This window comes from Typopeltis vanoorti, chromosome 1 (genome assembly GCF_054136105.1).
Source record: "Typopeltis vanoorti isolate ZY-2024b chromosome 1, IOZ_Tvanoo_1.0, whole genome shotgun sequence".
In the NCBI taxonomy this organism is placed as follows: Eukaryota; Metazoa; Arthropoda; class Arachnida; order Uropygi; family Thelyphonidae; genus Typopeltis; species Typopeltis vanoorti.
Window position 1 is genome coordinate 110,768,724 of NC_143549.1, and position 21,365 is coordinate 110,790,088.

General features: G+C 34.8%; 1 protein-coding gene across 1 annotated transcript in view; it reads left to right on the forward strand.

Annotated features, from left to right (window-relative positions):
• Positions 1-2,593: 2,593 nt before the first annotated feature.
• The window catches only part of unc79 (UNC-79 domain-containing protein), a 1,277,183-nt gene continuing 1,258,411 nt past the window's right edge, over positions 2,594-21,365 (forward strand). The window contains exons 1-2 of the mRNA XM_090395893.1: positions 2,594-2,767; positions 6,378-6,384. Coding sequence (XP_090252019.1) covers positions 2,594-2,767; positions 6,378-6,384 — 181 coding nt within the window. The remainder of the gene's footprint in view (positions 2,768-6,377; positions 6,385-21,365) is intronic.

The following is a 21,365-nucleotide window of genomic DNA, read 5'->3' on the forward strand; positions in this document are numbered from 1 at the left end:
CACATGAAATATTGTTAGTAGTATTACTACAATCATAGGTCTCAACTCTAACTGGATTTAAGTCATCCGATATCATTAGCAGCACGCCCCTTCCTCTCCCGCTCTATCCTTCCTAAAAATACTGTACCCATGACACTCGATACCAATTAGTAGGTCTGATTCTGATAGTCAGGTCTCACTAATTCCTACAATCTGAGGTTCCAACATATTGACTGAGGCAACAAACTCTATCCCTTTGTTTCTGATATGCCTAGCATTCGTGTACAGATATAATAATCTACCTGCATGTTCTTTTGTATACGCTTGTTTGTAGTCTGCATGACACAGTTGGACAACTTGCAGATCTCTATTCTTCTCTAGTGTCTTATACATGTAGACATCTTTGCACACATTTGTTGGATTTGAACCGGACGAACACAAAGTCAACATCGTTCTTTCCTCCTAATCATTTTCACGATAATGCCCATTCCCGTCATTAACACAGTTTTATAACATTGTCACTCTTAAACTCACATTCTCATTATTCCTCCCTTTATAATTTAATTTACATTACATATCAACGACACCCAATTTGTTCATTTAAATTTACACATTTTATTTGGATGAAATATTATTTACAAATTGTATTTACTGAATCTAACATACAGAAAATAAATAAATTGAAAAATACATCAAAGGTTCTTCCCATGCTGGTGGAATTGCCATCATGTGGTTTTTGACAATGTGACTCTCATCTGAAAGTTAATTTTTCATTTGGTGATCGTTGGGAATTTATTACTAATTTCGCGCACGAAAGAGATTTCTAACTCGGTGTAAAAAGGCTTTAGGAATGTCAATTGGTCAAGCTTTTTCAAACAAAACTCAACAAGAAATCATTTTTACTTTAAAATAAAATGATTATGAAGGGTGTTTATCGAAATATCAGTTACCAGGAGATAGTCGGATTGACAACAAAGAAAATGAAAAAATTACAAAATATCGCGATTTGCAAATCGATGTTCAACGAATCTGGCAAAAGAAAACGAAAGTTGTTCCCATAATAATAGGTGCTTTAGGCGCCATCCCTAAAACATTGAAAAAACATCTAGAAGCACTTGAGTTAGATGGATTAAAAATTGGGCTGCAAAAGGCCGCTTTGTTCGGCACAGCTTTCATTTTCAGAAAGTATTTCCACAACTCATAGGCCTTTGGGTAGGGCTCGAATTAATGGAATATAACCAACCTTTTCTTAAGAATGAGGAAGCAATTCAAGCTTTGATGAATATTATATATATAAACATCTTTTTAAAAGTTTTATTCCATTTGTGAAATATGCTTTTGTTTTTACTTTGTTTTCGAATAATAATTATATAAAGCAAGCAGTAGTTTCACATATGCTGCATTGCAAACATAACTTAGCGAAGAATATTTTAAGGGAAAAAAAAACTCTGATTTTCTCTAATTTTATGATGAAGTAGCTAAAAATCCCAGATCCAGATCCATATCCGAGAAACTTTATATATATATATATATATAATATTCAGATTTTGTTTTCGTCTAATCCGTCAAAACCGCTGCATCCCACGTAAACTCTTTGATGTTATTGCGTCTTAACCAGGGGAAACAGGGTTAAGGAAGACTTCTCCGAATATATATAGCTCACTAACAGTATAATAGATTCGTTTTATGTTACATTCCATACGTAGGATGGATTGTATGTTATGTGTAATACACTCCTAAACGATGTAAGTTATAGCCTTCCAACTCAGTGTATTTCTGTAATCAGTCTACGCTTAGATGTAGCCTGCATGGTATACTGTATGATGCAGGCTTTCTGAACCAGATTCGAAATAAAATGGTCATAAAATATTATTACCGGAATCATTTACGTTTATTTTAAATGCCTTTATTCTTAAAATTTTCGAAGAAGTTTCGTAGCCATTGCAATACAATTATAGGAAAACGCGAAACAGAACAACAATTCAATTGAATGAGCGTGATGTTATGTGAGGTATCGGCTGCAGGAGAATAGCTGCGTCTGATTTAATAGATATCCAAAATAAATTACAATAAAACAGTTTAGTTATTAAATAATTTAAAAAAAATAATTACAAATTGATGGACCGATGAATAGTGAATATCATTCAAAAAAAATTTTAACATTTTTACCAAAGGCATAGAAAACACAGAAAGCATAAAATATATGTGCTACGGACAGCGATGTTAAATTAATATAGTTTATTATTTTAAGTAATTTATAAATGATTAAAATGATCAAGATAACAAAAAAAAAATCAACTGAATGTTCACGATAACTTTAAAATGTCACTGATTTGGCCAATGATAACAAGCTGATGGTTATCATAATTCGAATAAAGTAGCTTTAAAAACAAATAATTCAATAGGTGCTTTAGCATTGTTGCACATATTATCTAAATGTAACAATTAAATAGACGAACAGATGCACGTAACAATGAGTTAAAAATTAAAAATGAAATGATTCCGATTATCTTCAGCCATTATTAAATTAAAAGTCCTCGAGGAAAGACCTCTACAGACACCTGCTGGAATAATTTATTTCGATTTCACATACACAGTTGGATATCACTTCAGAATGTCTCAACCTGCAAAGAAGCCCTCAGCATCAAACCATCAGAAAAAACCAGCAGAAGAGCAGCAGATAAAACCAGCAGCAAAACGCCACACAAAACCAGAAGAAAAGCAGCAGGTAAAATCCAGTTGGAATCACGTCGTAACGCGATCTCAGACACCATTCAAGAGACTGCCGGTAAGAACAATTCAGTCATCATTAAATTACTGTTATTGACTTGCTTCAAACAATTGTTTTTCCCTTTGCAGTTAACCGTTATTGATATTTGTTAGCACTTTGCACTGATGATTTCTTTGTTTCGATTGTAGCCCACCCACTCCAATTTGGACCTGTTTAGCAAGGCAGACAAGCATCGCATTCCGGGTTGCCCTACCCTGATGACCACCCTGAAAGGAAAGCATGGAAACGATCCCAACACCAGGATCACCCGCTCATACGGGCGTATTATGGATTTGCAAGAAAACTGGGAGCCCTACGATTTGTTCAAGCCACAACCCGTGAAGAAAGTGAAGGTGGGGGACAAGTGCAGCAAGCCGGTAATTGTTGGTGGAAAATCTAAGAAACCTCAAGGCACAAAGAAGATACCGAAAGGACCTCAGTGAACTGAGTGGACCATTGAGCAGGAATGGAATGAGAGACTTTACAACAAAATTACTATGAAATAAAATATGTAACCGTGCGTTTGTGCGCATGTGTAGTCAGCAATAAAAAAAAAAATAAATAAAAGTCAGTAATTAAAATAACGACTATTGTTTGATTATAAGCAGTAACAAGCAAAAATGACGCTATTTTCATAACGGATTAGAAAAATGGTTACATTTTAAGGCAAAGAAAGTACGCAGTTTGATAATCCTCCAACATTTCAAATAAAATATTTCATCAAGTACGAAAAACAAAATTAAATATCCGAAAAAATTTAGCGTCAAATTCAGATAAAATAAACAAAAAGAGAAAAATGTGCGCAATTATTAATTATTTCGTATTCAAGTTAAAAAAATTAAAAGGAAATAAACGGTCTAGAGCTTAAACAGAAGACTTTGACTCCATTGGATAACCTGAACTCGGTTTGTTGCATGGTAATCTTTCATCCTTGATATTTTTTTATACAGATGTGTAACTTGATGCAAAGTGGCTTTGCACCAAGACAATTGATGAGAGCAAAGTTTACTCCTGAAGCAAACTTTGCTTGCTTACACTTGGATAAAGGATTAAACTAAATTTATTGTTGTCTAACCAAGTGGGGAAAAAAACCTCCAACATCTTTCTCTAATCCAGAGTAATTTAATAATAAGGTGAGACTCCTTATTATAGGTAAATATGACTTCTTCATTACTTCCACCTTAGTCTCACCACCTCTGGGTCTGGCTCCCACTGACGAGATCTCAATAAAGGTCGAAACCAGTCTGGGTAGTGGCCCTTCCCTTAATGCATAGTATTATACATGTTCAAGGAGATGTACTTTGCATTATGGGAGATACTAAGACAAGTGATGAGAGCTTAGTTCACCTTTACCACGAGTTGCTTCAGTCCTGAAGATACTTCAGACGCAGACTTTGTTTGCTTACACTTGAATAAAGGATTAAACTAAATTTATTAATGTCCATAGAACTACTACAGCGAAACATAATATATTTGCCACCACCTCCGTATGAAACCGGCTAACTCACCTTCAATCGAAAATTCCTGATAAAGGTTCTTGGCCTCCTAGACTGGATTGAAATCCAGGTCTTTCCAGGCGAAGGCACCACAAAACCTACTGAGCTACGAAAGCTGTGAAACATAATTAAATTATGTTTCACAAATTATATATAACGCAAATAAAACTTGTGCTAACCGAATAAACCTTATTCTCGGGATTTTCATTTCACATATAGGCAAATCGGCCGCAGCACACACACACACATTTTACAGACTAATTTTTAAATTAATTTTTTGGTGAAAATGGAGATGGACAGTGGAAGAATAAAGTATAAAAAATGATTTGAATTGAAATTTATCGATCGATCAACGACATATAGTTTTGTTACTTGAAAATGGGGAAAAAAATTACGAGGAGATTATGAATAAAAATGGAAAGATGCGCGAAATAGTAAAGTATTAAACAAAATTAAATATTGTAAAATAATTTATATTGAGGAATTACCAGCAAACCTTCTCCTTCAACCATAAAAACTCCCATGAAAGGTAGGGAATAAAATATGATTTAAAAAAAAATACGAAAGTATTTGATTGGAATTTGTATATGTTTAAAATTTTATCGCAAGATAAACCGTTATCTAGATTGATTTTGATTCCTTCAAATTCCTTAAGCACGCAAAAGGAATCTGCCCATAAATCATGATGCTATCTTAGCAGAGTTAACCCGCGCTATAACATACGTGAACCTTCTGCTAAGATTATAAATGTTGAATTAGAAGTGCAGTTAAATGAGTACCTGATTTCAGTTTTGAAATAACGTTCCCGACTTACCTCTAGATTAATAAGTAGCAAATATTTATAATAACTAAAATAGGATGCTTCTGTTTTAATATTCTTCGATAATTGCTTTCTCCATTGTTCCAAATCTTCCTTTCTCTCGTTTAATTTCTATAATTGTACTACGACTTTCATATTATGTTCGCATTAGAATATTTTAGAGAGCCTTTTATTTTAGAGAGGAAATTGAACCTTGCATAATGAACTGCCAGAACACTATGCTGTATATCAGTGTGATATTTTTTGCTACGAAAAAGGCTGTTTAAAATATTCCAATGCGCCAATAATATGAAAGCGGTAGAACAATTATAAAGGGACAGATCGGACTGTATATAAATATTCTAACCGTCGTATAACAGTCCGATCTATCACTAAGAAGCAAGTTATTGTTATCCAAGGTAGAACACACGTTGCTCCTGCCACTGACAGTAAGCTCAGCCATCTGTTATGAAGCATTGTTATCACTATGATTTGAACAACAAAGATGATGAGAGGGTGTGGTAGTGTGACAGCCGATATAAAGGACGGAGTTGTCCACTATTGTTTTCAAGGAAGTACAGTATAATTATTAGCATATTTTTCTTTGGCTGGTATGAAAGCGTGTATTGGGAGGTACACTCTTTTCATCGCAGCGAAGGAAGTTCAACCCCCATCGAGAGAATAAGGTGCAATTTTCAAGCCACCATGAAGTAGCCGTCATGTAGTAATACGCTAATAGGGAGGTTCGCTCTTTATCACCTAGACTGCAAAAATTGTGATGGGTGGAAAATACAAGTGGAATAGCTTCTCATTTGAGGGAAGGATCGGACAGAATCCGTTTAAAGATGTTTGCAATCATATTCTTTTTTTCCCTCTCTCCTCAGCATTCCTTCCGTTGCAACTGAATGAACTAAATCGCTTCAACTCCTGAAGATATCATCTAGTTCATCAGAAACAAACCTTTAAGGACATGGAGAACATTACTTTCGAAAAGTTAGAGACCATATCATCCATACCGTGGGAAAGTATAGGAAAGCTCTTAATAAAATGAACACAAAAGCATAAAGAACTTTTGCTAATAACCAATGCAGCTACCTATCAATAGAAACCAATGGCTTTATTGTTATTATATTTACTATTTTTTAACTGGGTTGCAAACGCATTCCCACCAATTCGCAACAAACAGTAAAAATTATAGTCTCGTATCTTATTTCTAGTTGTGGATTTGTAAAATTCCAAAAGGGATAAAAGTTTACTCTGAAATGTATTACATATTAATTACATAATGCATAAATTTATTACATAATGTATTAATGTATATTAATATTTCTAGAATATGCGTATGTATATTCTCGAAACGATTAAAATGGTTGCTCTGGCTCTCGAGTATTAGGTACAGCATTTCTGCTCGAAAACACATCTCACTTGTATTGCTTGTGCTCATTACCATTCAGCAGGGACGCAGATTATGGACATTTCTTATTGATCTAAACACAGATTAGCAAATCATAGAGCAAATATTTTAACAGTAGACGCAGTGATAAATACAAATTTCATTAAATAACTAAACTATTTGAATAGAAGGCAAATGTGTAAAAAATTACTGAATATTACAAATTTACAAATGTACTACATCACGTGTCATAGGTTAATAAACTTACACACACACACACACACACACACACACACACATATATATATAAGTTTATTCACCTACAGATTCACCTACGAGTCTTACTATCACTCGAATTAGAGATAAATTTGAAGAGGATGGAACTGTTCAAAATGTCCATAAGCAAAGTTCAGGAAGACCACGAACACCTACGAGGCCTGCAACAGAAGAAAGGTTGATTGAAACGTATCGTCAGTTCAAGAAAATCTGTGCGACAAGCGTCTCATGAGACAGGAGTATCAAAATCAAGTGTCCACCACATGTTGAAGCGCAGTCATTGGAAAAGTGACATTCCAAGATGAGTACACGCTCTCAACGAAGATGATCCAGATAGGAGAATGCAGTTTTGTGAGTGGTACTTGGAAAAATGTGAAGAGGACGCACAATTTCCAAGACGAATTGTGTGGAGTGATGAGGTGACATTTAAATTCAATGGGTCAATTAACCGGCACAATTGCACTCATTGGGCACCTGAGAATCCGCATGTTATGGAGGAACATCATGCAAATTTACCAGGAGTGATGGTGTGATGTGGCTTATCAGCACACGGATTAATTGGACCATTCTTTTTAGTAATTGGCACCAGTTACGGTACTGTAACTGGTGCCAATTACTTGAACTTGCTGCATGAAGCTGTCATGCCACGTATTCAAGAGGACTTTGAGGATGAGGACTTTTATTTTCAACAAGATGGGGCACCCTCACACTACCATCGAGATGTGAGGGTCTATCTTGATGAGACTCTACCCAACAGATGGATTGGAAGAAGAGGTTCTGTAGAATATCCCCGCGTTCACCAGACCTCACGCCAATAGACTTCTTATGGGATTTATCAAGGATAAAGTTTACACTTCAAAACTGGCAACAGTCGACGACTTGAAAGCAGCAATCGAAAGAGAATGCGCCCAGCTACAAGTCGAAATGATTCTCAGTGTTTGCAATTCCATTGCTGCATGTTATCAGCAGTGCCTGGACCAGGACATGTTATCAATTTGAATACAGACGTTCAGGGATGAAAAGTACATTCATGTAGTGTACTTTACAATGTGGAAGTTAACTGTATTATAATAAATATCAACTTTATGATCATTCAAAGTGTGTATACATTTTTTGAGACACCCTGTATATATAATTTTCTACTCGTTTATCTACTCGTATTAACGGAAAACTTACTGTCCAGGAAAAGCAAATAAATAAATAAATTCATAAAACTGCACTAATAAACCAAAACACCAAAACATATGAGTTTTGGTGTTTTGGTGATCGGATTAATTCTTCCTAATAATTTCTTATTATTAATTAATTTACTTATTTTTTACTAACTAATTAATACTAGTTCTTCTTCCTAGATCATGCTTAGTATTTCATTTCCCCCCTTAATACTTTAAAACTGCTTACAACATTTGCTTTCACTTCTGTATTTTCTTGTAATTAGTACAACCAACTCAATTTCGAGTGCATAAAAATGATGGCTGATATCGAACAAAAATTCATGAACTGTGCTGACATTAATGTCCATGAGTAAACTATAGCTGTTTGGTTGTTCTGCAATTGTAGTTGTCGATAAGTAATTTTATAGAAATCAAAATAATGATAATTAAAACCTGCTAGTCAAGGTCGTTCTCGCACATTTACTTCGAGCCCAGCAATACAGAGACTAAGCTAAGATCAGAGAGAGAGAGAGAGAGAGAGAGAGAGAGAGAGGAAAGGAAAAAAATGTGGAATTTCACTGGAATGCTAACTTCTTGTCTGGAATGTTGACTGTACCATTTGTGGGAAAGGTTTGGGCGTTTCCACTTTGCTTTCTACAAAATTATACGTCGGATATTCTAGTGTTGCATTTACGTCCGATGAGTCTACAAAACTTTTTTTTTTCTGTTGTATGATTAAGCGTATGTGCACATTAGCGATTTTTTACACGAGTGAATCGATACTATGATCCAAAAGCGGAACATCTTCCCATCTCTATTTGTTCTGTAGAAGAGAAATACCGCACTTCGTGCTATTTTAGTCCAGAATCCTAATTAGTTCAGTGCTAATTTAATTCAGAACCATTTGCAGAAGATGACAACAATAAATGAACTTTCTTTCAGACACATTTGAATCTCTAAGCGTGTACGTGTATGAGTTCAGTTCCGATTTTTAGTATAAACTCGTTGGCGCGAGCACACATACACGTTTATTTATTTATTTATTTATTTTTATTTTCATTACCGAGTGTGACCACAAAATGCTTTCTAAAACGACCTAAATTCAATAAAGAATTATAAGTATTTTTTCAAGAAGCAGGTTGTAAAAACTTTAGTTCTGCTGTCCACAATGTGGCATCGGACAGTTTATATAATCAAGAATGAAAGCAGGCGACTTTCTATAGCTCAGTGCTTTCGAATATAACATACGTCATAAATAATTACTGTACGTGACACCTCCCGGAGTCCAAGCTTATCGAGATAGGAAGGGATCTCTACTCTACAACTCCCCGTCTCCACCACTGAATTCACCAACTACACAGAACAGCACTACCAACATCTATTCACAACGTTACCTGCTCCCCACCACTACCATTACTATTTTTTGTCAATTGTGTGTGTTCTCGTGGCCGATTTGCCTGTATGCTGGATGAAAAATCCCAGTTTCCAGGAGGGAAAAAAACTTGCTACCTCCGTATAAGATCGGCTAACTCACCTTCAACTGAAAAAGTCCATATAAAGATTTTTCTCGTCACGACGAGAGGGATCGAACTTAGGGCTTATCCAATTTGCAAACGATATAATTAGAATTAATATTGAGCAATGTCAATTTATGTGATTGTACATTTTTTAATTGAAATACTTTAGCTGTATAACTTATATGGCAATGTCGTACAAAACATGAAATAAAATAAAAATAAAACCAGCGCACATTTAATATTTTCAAGAAAATATTTGAAGAAAAAAAGTTTTTTTTTTAAAAAGAAATTTCACTGTTATCATTCTGGAGCACGGTAATTTGCATATTATTTTCGAAGCAATTGAAACCTATTCCAGTTCCGTACGCCCACATCGGCCACGACTTTTATTAGAAAAGTGTCTGCTCTAGTGTTCAGTAGATGACGTGGCTCAGTTGGAAAATATATTTGCATATTTCCCACGAAACTGTCTGGAAATGTCTGTGTCATCATATAACACCACCGCGTCCCTCCCCCTCCCCTCCCCTCCCCCCATCCTTTTCTCAGACATCTCCGCTTTTGTTCCACACCGTGTCGGGCAAGTCGGAATGAGTAGGACAACCGGCATGACCGACAGCAAAAAGAGAATGAAGAAATCACAGAGGTCGCTCACGATCAACAAGTCGGTGGCAGTGAAAATAGACCACCCCGAAGGGAGCAGCCCAAACCCCGTAATCAGGTGGTTGGAGGCTGGCAGGTATTATATACCGAAGCATAAGTGCCGTCAGCGACCGACCTGAGATGATTTCTGCATGCTCCCTGGTCATCAGGAAAAGCGTGAATATCTAAAGAAACAAAGTTGGAAGCGTTTTCCATTAAGTTCTTTCCCCCCCTTTTTTTAAGGAAGAATAGTAAATATCCCTTTACTTTCCATACTTTTTTAATTTTTTTTTTTTTGCGATTTTTCGTGCACTTAACATGCACATTAGCTTGACAAATGAATACTTTGAGAAATTCATGTGAAGATCACTTTCAAGTTTTCCTTAAATTGGAGTGCATTTTCAATTTATTTTCTCAAAGACACAATTCATGGTCGTCCATACACAGATTCTTTTTCTGCCTTGTCTTATTTCAGTAATAAGATTGAAGTGAGAATCATCTTGGGTGTATTTCAATAACGCTATCCGTTCCGTAGAGTGGCGCTATGGTTTTGGCTGCAACCACAAAATGCTTCCTTGGGCCGATAATTGCCTTCTTCATTCATCTCAAGCATTCGTTGGGACCGTGAGACAAAACGCGAAGTTTTGTGGTATGATATTTGCCTCAGAGTCGTTCTAAGTATGGACTTCACCTTGTAATAATCTCAGACTATTACGAATTGGTAGGAAAGTCTTATTTGGAGCTTCTTAAAATGTAATTAATTTGTAATTCGTATAAATCAATTCAAAATAAAATCCTAGAAGTTAAATCGAATCCAGTCTAGGACGCAAAAAACCTTTAATAAGAACTTATGAAATGAAGGTAAGTCAACTGTTTCATACGGAGGTGGAAGGATCACAAAAAGGACTAGGAAAAATGCAGTTAATCGACATCATACTGACCTCTTGGCCTCAGATGCTTCGGATGAAATTCTAAACAAGCCACCTCAGCTATCAAAATAAAGATATCTAAAAACTCGCCAAACTGTACCTCAATTATCTAACTTCGCTCTCCATAATTTTAGAATCTTTCCCTCCATTCCACTCATACTGTTATACATTACAATCCTTCCTCAAAAATTATATAACATACGTAACTTTCTCTCCATGAGCCACAACTTTCACAAACACAGAGAATGGCATCGCGAAACTGCTTGTGTTTTAGTGCACTCAAGTTATGAACAGGAAGAAGGTATTCAGTGCGAATTAATGCTTGTTATGATTTAATAGAATTCAAAGTGTAGTAGGATGCCGAAAACCTAGCTTAATAATAATAAAAAATAATTAATAATAATTTTTCTTTTTTTTTTTCAAACTATATTATTTATATATAATATTTATAATACATTACATGAACACAATTGTGCTTCTAAAAATTACATAAAATTTTTAAATAATAATAATAATAATTGTTTACAACGTATATTATTATAATATTAACAAGGATGATTATTACAAATTTTATTTCTATTTTTTTGCATTTTTACACTCTATATATACAATAACAATAGATATAATTTCTTTATATAAAGATTTTTTTAATAATAATTTTTTTTCTATTATCATCATACAGAGTATTTACATATGTACAATTAAGACATATTACATTTTCTGCTCTGTACAAAATCCTATACACAGTTTAGAGTATCTTATTTCTATTTAATATTTTTTCTTTGAATATAAATACAGATATGTATATATTTAATATCGGTATCATCATTTATTATTATACCGCAATGACATATACATTACAATAATTTACAGTCTATGATTAAGAGGATTAGTTGAATGAAGCGGGCTAATCCCACCTTCTTCAAAGCTACGGTTAGCTTTTATGAAGAGAGTGGGATTAGCCTTCACTATTTATGTTGTTCGGTACTGTTTATGGACAGAATGTAGGCGTTGGATGCTGGTGATTTGTGATGTGTATATTAATGTTAATGCTATATCAACTGTGTTGGTATAGTTTTCGGAGTTCGTGTTTTAATGTTCCTACGTGTTTTAAATTTCTTGGTAGGTTTTTGAGTAGCGTGAGTATCGGATGTGATCTCACAAAAGAACCGTATGAATTGTTGAAGGATGTAGGGATATAGAGAGTTGTTGTGAGTCGTGTTATACGATATGTGTCTCTGTTGTTACGATAGGTGTTGTTGAAGTAATTCTTTAGTAACATTATGTAGTGTTTCAGATTTTTAATGCTCAGGATTCTGTGTATTGTATCGCCATAAGCAGTTCGGATATTGGCTGTTGTGTATAAGGTCTCCAAATCACTATACGAGGCATTAATAACAATGACAAGTGTGATATGTAAGAATAATTTATTAGCAGTAATTTATAGTAATTCTTTAACTTTATTGTAACGAATAAAAAGTTTCTAAAGTGATAAAAGTTACTAAATTTTTAACTATATTCGAAATAAGCATATTAATGTTGCTTCCGAGTGGCACCATCTTCCTATTGCCAACTTTCCTGCTTCGCCAGACAGCTGCTTTACCTCTTCTTGTGGCCATGTGAGATTGCTTTTAGCGAAATGTAGGTGGCCTATAAGAAAGCTTAGCGAAGGGAAATATGTCACACACATTTCCTCTGTTTACTGAATTCCAAAAGTTAATTTTGTGTGAATATTATATATGGGTGAGTTAGAACTAAAAGTGCTCACCTATTCCCGTTGGGAATGAAATGCGACAGAGGATTTCTTATGTTATTTTTATCAATCATTAGATTTTATGTGCATATGAAAATTAAAGCACTTTTATCAAAGATGGCAAAGCAGCATGTATCTCAATTAAAAGGTATTATGAGAGATCCATAAGGAATGCAATCGATTGTTCTGTAATAACAGAATAATAACAGTCATAGAATATCAATGTTCTTACATATATTTTTTTCTCTTTTTCTTGGAATTTATTTTCATATATTTATCCCAAAGTGAAATAAAAAAAAGTGTGCAATTTTTCCGTATGATATTCCTATCCGTGACATAAGAGATTAAATATATTTCAGGAACAGAAATAGAATTACAACTTGTACAATTATAACATAAAGACACGTTTACACAAGAATATTATATTTTCATTTGCCAAATATTTCAGTCTGAAAATAACAGACTATCTTCAGTGGCTACATAGGAACAGTTTTTAACAGAGCCACGTGATGCTATATCGCTAAGTATTAAAGAGAGGAAAACATTTTTTATCAGATTAATAACTAAATTAAAGATATTAATTCACAAATTCATATAATAATCTTAATATATAAATAACATTAGACTAATGTTATCTCTATTGACAAATGGCTTCTCCGAAAAGAGTACACAACATCTGTTCGATTCCTACAATCCAATCCAAAACAGCAAAAATTCAATATGTCGAGTTCCAATTCCTTATATTTCCGGGATTTCAGAACTAATTTTAAGAATTCTGAAGAAATATGATTTAACAGCCACTTATATACCTATTAACAAAATATCCACCTATTTCCCCCTCTTCTAAAGATAAACGGACAACTATGTCTCTGTTCTGGTGTGTATCAAGTTCCTTGTATCTGCAATCTTTCCTACTTTGGACAAACAGGACGCTCTATAGAAAAAAGAATTCAAGAACATCAATCATACATTCAGCACAACAAATCCGATAAGTTTGGATTATCTCAGCACGGAATAGAGACAAGCCACAACATCCTTTGGTCCAAGACTCGTCTCCTACACCTGTGTAGGAGACGGTCTATAAATTTGAACGTCTATTTAAAGAAAGTGCTGAAGCCTTACTTCAACGCCCTAACTTGAATCGAAATGACTGTATATCTTTATCAAAAATTTGGGAAAGTTTAATCATGATAACACATTATTATTATTATTTTTAAATTCCTACATTAGTCTAATGTTATTTATAAATTAAGATTATTGTATGAATTTGTAGATTAATATCTTTAATTTAATCATTAATCTGATAAAAAAAAGTTTTCCTCCCTTTAACACTTAGCGATATAACATCACGCGGCTCGTTCTACTTTTGAATGATCAGTTGTTGGTATTCCACCTCGTTAAAAAAAAACAAGAATATTAAAATATAATATTCTTGTGTAAACGTGTCTTTATGTTATAATCTTACTGTCACAAGTGTCTCTAAAGAATTAAATACAACTTGTACAGTAAATGATACCCGTGGTACCATTAAGTTGAGAGATCATCTCATTCCCAGGTTCGAATTTCCGTAGCATCAAAAATAAGAGACTTTTTCAACAGGTATATACGAAACAAAATACTTGAAATGTTTCTAGAAATAACACACTTATCAAAGTGCAATAGGTAATGTATGTTCATGCATATCTCAAATACATTATTTTTAATAATAGAAATACTTATTGTTCCAGAAAGTTCTGCCTGTGGAAAACTAAAGTCCTTTTCGTGTGTTATCAGAAAGCTTCACTTATTTCCCATGATCATATATTTAAGCTAATTTGGTGGATCAGATGCATAAATACACAATTCTTATCTAAATGTTGGAAGAAAAAAAAAAAAAACAGATCGCCACAAGCAAATATCATTTTTAATTAAGAACAAAAAAAAGGAAAATTAAAAAAATGTTTGATGGTTTTTGAAATATACTTTTGCGCTTTTTTTATTTTAAGGAATCTATAAAGCGTCACTTATCGAAATTGAACCATTAAACAAACGAAAATGTTTGCAACAATGAGAAAATTTCGAAGACTACAGAGATTCATGTTAACTTCAGTCATTATGAGACTAAAAGTCCTTGAGGAAAGAGTCGTCCAAATATCTGCAGGAATAATTTATTTATTAAACTCTAGTAAACGGAAATTACTCACCCTACTCACCCTACTCTAGTAAACGGAAATTACTCACCCTGTAAATTCACCCACCAAATTTTTTATAAAAGAGAATAAGTATACATAATAGTAGAGTTCATGCTTAAGAAAATAAATATTAAGAATTCTGAAATATTTTTACATTTTTCTGTTTTCATTTCAAATCAGATGGATGCTATTTTATTCATAACATAAGCTTTAATTAATTGCAACTATTAATAAGAAGTTGATATAATTATTAGCTCATGGGGTGAGTGTAAATAGCCGTTTATGGACTTGCGTTATCAATTAGTAATAAATCAAGAATTTATTTGTAGATGGCAGTTTTCGCCCCCCCCCCCCATCTGTTGTAAATTTATCGTACATGAATACTTTACGTGGACTAAAGGTCAGATAATCCGGAAATGTTGTGACAAATCAAGGTTCTTCCAATTACTTCAGACCATCCCTAAGTAGGGTGATGGTCTCAAACTAATCGACAAAATTCGAGTTCCCCCACACGTTTGTGAAAATATCCAAGCATTCATGTGAATGTTTTCTTTCATTGTGAATTCGAACTCACAAACCTACTGGTTGAAGAATGGAGAATGAATAAAGCTTATTACACAAGGCTTATTATATGAACACCCAATCATTGACTGTATTTATTTATTTCTGTGAGGTTCTAGAAAATTGATAATCTTGTTGTTTAGAATTACAGCTGAAGGAACTGAGGCTATGAGATCAGTGCATGTTGTCTTTAACTGTAAGTGTTCTTCCGGTTTGACTGCTTTGTTAAACTTGACTTGCTACCTCAGTACATGTCACCAGATGATATGAACATTAATGATTTAAACTTAGAGTAGATTTGCTGATTTACGTAAACACCATTAAAATCTTTTCCACAAGCAAATATTTCATCACATGACGGAAGAAATCATTTATATGACGCAAACTTAAAAAACCTTCGCAGCTATTCTTAAGGCATCTACTTTTCAGTTTAGATGCAAGCATTTTTCATAGGATCGCCTAAACGCTCAAACTATGGACAGATCGCGTACTACATTTGAACTGCAATATCTGAAGTTTATTCACGTTAATTTCTGATAATCTAAAATATTCAGACAATATTTTAGATTATCAGCAGCCAAAAAAGCTGTGCCTAGTCGGCTACCTTTGCTGAAATGCAAGAGCAATAGAATTTACAACAACAGTAGATGGACAATAAAACAGTTCGAAATAAAAAGAAAGATAAAAGTTCAATGAAAAGCTTAATCTTATTCAATACAAAAAAAGAACACGAATTTCGAGAGGATATTAAAATGCTGAATTTCTTAATGGCATTCCAATGAAAACGGAAAATTAACATTTTTGCAAATTATGGTGTATAAAATGAAACAGTTTCCGATAGCCAGATTCCAATGAAAAAGCTCAACAAATACTACACCCTCTGTCCAAAAGGAAACCGAACTTTTCGAAAATAGAAGAAACTAGTGGCGCCACATGTATCTTTTTGTTCGCGAAAGCAGGCAATCTTCATTAGTGTTGTGTCAACTGTTTATGACATTTATTTCATTAGAAGCCGAGTTATAGTGCCAAGAGTGACAGTGTGTTTTGACGAACAGTTGGTCGTCACGATATTCATGCCGTACGCGACGAATTCTCGCTATCAATCGCTTCAAAACTTCGAGATAAAACTCACCATTGATCCTTTGGCCAGGCGGAACGAATTTTTTGTGGATAATGCTCTTGGAATCGTAGAAACAAATCAGCATTGTCTTTACTTTTGACTTCTCCAGGCGACTTTTTTTCGGATGCCCCTCTTCTGGTAGTCTCCACTCAGCACTCTGGCGCTTTGTTTCGGGCTCATACTCAAAACACCCAGTAACGTTTCGTCACCAGTAACGACCGTTTCAAGGAAGTTCGAGTCCTAATGAGGTCCTTGCAGTGTTTAATTCGATAGATTTTTTGGTCGTCGGTCAACTTATGGGGAACAAATCGCGAATTCAATTTACGAAGGCCCAAACTCTCGGTCAAAATGTTGTGCACAGCTGATTTTGGAATCCCCAATTCATCTTCAATCAATCTCATAGACAATTGTGGGTTTCTTTGATGAAATCACGCAGTTTTGGATGTTAACTTCGCTCAGCGCAGTTTTTGGACGACCAGGCTTTTCGTCGTCCTCAAGAGTCTCACGACCACTTTGAAATCGCTTAAACCACTCGTAAACTTGAGTACAGGATAAGCATTCATCACTGTAAGCTTTTTGAAACATTTGATGCGTTTCGGTAAAACTTTTACCAAGTTTAACACAAAAGTCAATCGTAGCTCTCTCTCTTTGAAACTCATTTTCCGACCCTTTGTCAAAATACACTGTCACTCTTCGCTCTATAACTCGACTTCTAATGAAACAAATGTTATAAACAGTTGACACAACACAAATGAAGGTTGTAGCTTTCGACGACAAAAAGATACAACGGGTGGCGTCAATAGTTTCTTCTATTTTCGAAAAGTACGGTTTCTTTTTGGACCGAGGATGTACATAATCAAACGATTTCGTGGAGGTCAAAATAATCTTTCACACATTTAGTAAATGTTCTCCCAATACTTCCAAGTTTCTCGGCATATAATGAAATTCTAGGTAATAATCAAAATTTTGATTGAGGTCTAATGGTGGCCTGGTCAGAGGCTTACATAAGGATATTGTAACATCCTTCCTCTTACAAGTGAAACCGTTTTCCCTGTAAGTTGAAGAAAGAAGAATGCAATCTAATTAATGCAAACCATATCGTAGCTGCCTACATGTTATATTAACAATCTCAGGTTGCAGGCATTGATGACTGAATGGAATTGCCAATACATCTCCTTATTGTTCATTGCGGCATGCGCTAAAACGGAGAACTTCCTCTGTTAACTTGGCTTTAGTAACTGAAGATCACAACCGGAGTTTCTCGGATTGAGATCTTCAGTATCTTCATTATAATAGATCTTCATTATAATATTATATTATAATTATTAATAATCTTACTAACAGTCTTTGGATACTGAAAAGGTGCAGTCAAGTTTGTCATAGAGTTTCATCCCTTTGAGGCCATTATTCGTCTTCTCGTTTTTCTCGTGAATTATAATTACCATACCCTTTTTTTGTTTAGAGCATCGGTTCCCAACCGGTGGTATGCGTATCTCCGGGAGTATGTGCTGGGCCGTTCAGGGGTACACGAAAAATAATCAGTAATGGCGGAAAAACAAGTAAAGTATACTATTTTACATTAAGATAGGCACTGAACAAAAGTGTTAGTATTTAAAAACAGCTATTTTAAAAACGAGGGGGTACAATTTATATAAATGGGTTTAAAAGGGGTGCACAAGTGGAAAAAGGTTGGGAACCACTGGTTTAGAGGGATGCGTATATTTGAAGCTTGATGTAGCTTTAAACAATGAGACAAAGGAAAATATAACTCACACTTCTTGTATTCAATGAATTTTAAAAAGCGATAGTTGTCTGAAAGCAGTTATTTAGCTTTGTCGTTTCTTGTAATGATTTCCTACAAAAAATATATATAATATATATTCAAACCAATTTATGCTCAAACTGAGCTTAAACATCGCGTTCTACTACCATCACTTTCACCGAAAACAAAGTCTAAAAATGATAGTTATGCAGGTACTCGTTTAAAAATAGAGAGAGCATTTTTAACGTGATGTTTAGGCTCGGTCTGTTTTGAGAAGACTCATAAATTCACTGTGTTGTCAACTTAGCAAATCTTATCTGTAATTTAATGTAGCAAAAATTAACTGTTTGTTTAAACCACAAAACAATAAACGATATGGTTCATGATCTTATACTTCACTATGTGTGCGAGAGACAGACAGACAGAGAGAGAGAGAGAGAGAGAGAGAGAGAGAGAGAGAGAGAGAGAGAGAGAGAGAGAGAGTATTGTTAAATTAAAAAAAAAAAAGACAACAGAAGTAAAGCAGCTAGGATTCCACGAAACCCACCTAAAGGATCTTGCAAAGTAGGGAGGTTTCCTCTGCTGAACTTGTTTTCTCCTTACAGTTGACCTATGTTCTATACGTTTTTATGTTGATACGGGAAATGATAATAATTCGATTATCCAAATTACAATTTTTTAATGTTTATGTTATTCCTTTAAGTACGTTTCGCTCGACTTGTCCTTGACAAACCCACGCCTCTTCATCGTAGTCACGATTAACCCTTCGGTTTTAAAGACCTCAGTTCAAATCTCATCTAGGACTCTTAAGAATCTTTCCGAGAACATTTAAATCGGAGGTGAGTTAGCATTAGATAAAAACCCCACAGAAGCCAAGTTTTTTCTTTACTGAAACTCGGGGAGACTTCAGGGAAAGTCGTAGAACACACATGGCATCCATAGTATACTAGCTTCGTGGCTTTAGTTATTTTGACAGTAATTCCAACTAATCCACGATTCAAACTCTTACTGGGCTCTTCTGAATCATAGCGAAATGCTTCTGAGAGTCAAACATTATAATGCTTGAAAGGATGGGGGAGGGTTGCGTCTGTGTCACGTTACGCAACTAATCCTAAATCTTCGTAGAATGAATTTATTTTGATGGTTCCTCATTTTAAAATCTAAGGTTTCGCTCTATTATCTTACTACACTTTACGTTGCTGATAAACCATAGTTGATAAATATTGCTGTCAAATAAACCTAAAAAGTTTTATTTAACTTATGAATGACCCCACGAGTCTTTCTATGCAATATTTTCTATTGTTATCATTATTTCATGACTGCATGTGTGAGATTCTAAACCCACTCCTTTCTTTATTGCTACGCATATGACTCATGATGAATTAAAAAATAAGTTAATACACAAGCGATACTTGTATTGCAATGAACTTGTGGCAGACATCATTACGTATTCAACCGCTTGAACCTGCAATAGTAGACGAAGAACTTTGAAGAAGTTCAGTTCAAACTATTCCTGCAATCACTATAATCATATACAATCACTGATGGGATTCCTTTGCTCTTGATGATGTCTTTCGCATAACCAGTACGATAGATGGACTCACAGTACTTATTCCCTCGGTGCGATTTTATCCCCTTCATCAATCTACGGAAACACTCTTTCATATAGTTCTAGAAGCTTAAACCTTTAGTCCTGAGTCAATTAAAATGGCCATAGACACGTGATTAAAAGGCAAAAACCCACTCCTCTTATCTTCAATGTTATGCTCGTGACAACAATAAAACCACAAGACTAAATTATGCTTAGTTTAGACAAATTCGAAATCTTCTGTCTAGAGATTGCTTTAGTTCTGCTGCGCGCAGTTCAAGACCTCAGATACTCTTATCTACGACAAACCTATTAACCACCACAAAGACATTCAGTCCCTTGAAGATGTAATCGTAGAAACGAAGAGCTTTATTATGAAGACGTAGGAAAGGTTTATTCTCGTATTAGAGAAAGACACTCGAAAAGCTGTCATTTGTAGAGGGGAGGATCATTTGAGGGATAGATGTGTGTACCGTGAATGTCAAGGCGGAGGGAAAGTAACTTTATCGAAGGTAAACAAGTAGGTTGAACCGATTATCTTGTAGTGTTCAGACCATCCTGAGCAGTTATACGGTTAAGTTCCCGCCTACTAGAGGTGAGTGTTGGCTAGCAGAATCCTGTATTTATATCATTCATCATTCTGCCGAGGTCAAAGGGCAGCTTAACGACGACCTCGGTAATTTAACTTAATGGTAAAAAAATTGGCTTCTGGTTGCATGCAGATTGCTTGCGCCTACTTAATAACCGACCGCCAGCCCTTCCCTACTTCCTTGGTTACAACCCATTAGCATTGCTCCATCGTGCCTTCTTGCATCCGCTACTGACACTGTCTACGTTTTTCGAACTTTTTTTTTTTTTTTTTCATACGAGCACAGCCGGTTGAGATGTTGATTAAAGTTCTCCGGCTCTACACCTGCCTGCCGGTGCTATCGCAAACATCGAACATGTGTTCTTGACTCGAGAATCGGACTTTTCTTTCTTTGTATTTCTTTTATTTACTTCTTGAGCTACAAAACACAGTTGACGATCTTGTTGTTCGCTGCCGCAATAACCGAAGTAGTTTTTCTTTCCAAGACGGTCCTAGAATTTCTTTTCGACTGAGTATTATTCTAATCAAGGTATTGCTAACAATGTAATTCCTCCACTCTTTGTAAACATTTTAATCCCATTTAGTACAGTAATAAAAATAATCGTAAATTATTTGCCTTAATAATTCATAATAATAATTTTTATTTTTTTATTTTTAAAACCCATTTCGTATGTAATATGTCACGGAGGGTGTCAGTATTTCCCCCCCCCTCCACTGGTAAGCGCCTATGCTCTGACAATTTCCAGCAGTTTTAGCTATTATGTAAGATTATTTACTTTTTTTAAAAAAAATTACCTTCCAGACCAACATGAGATACCATATACTGATAGACGATGTTGCCGTAAATTGTTTATAGCTTTTATATTATT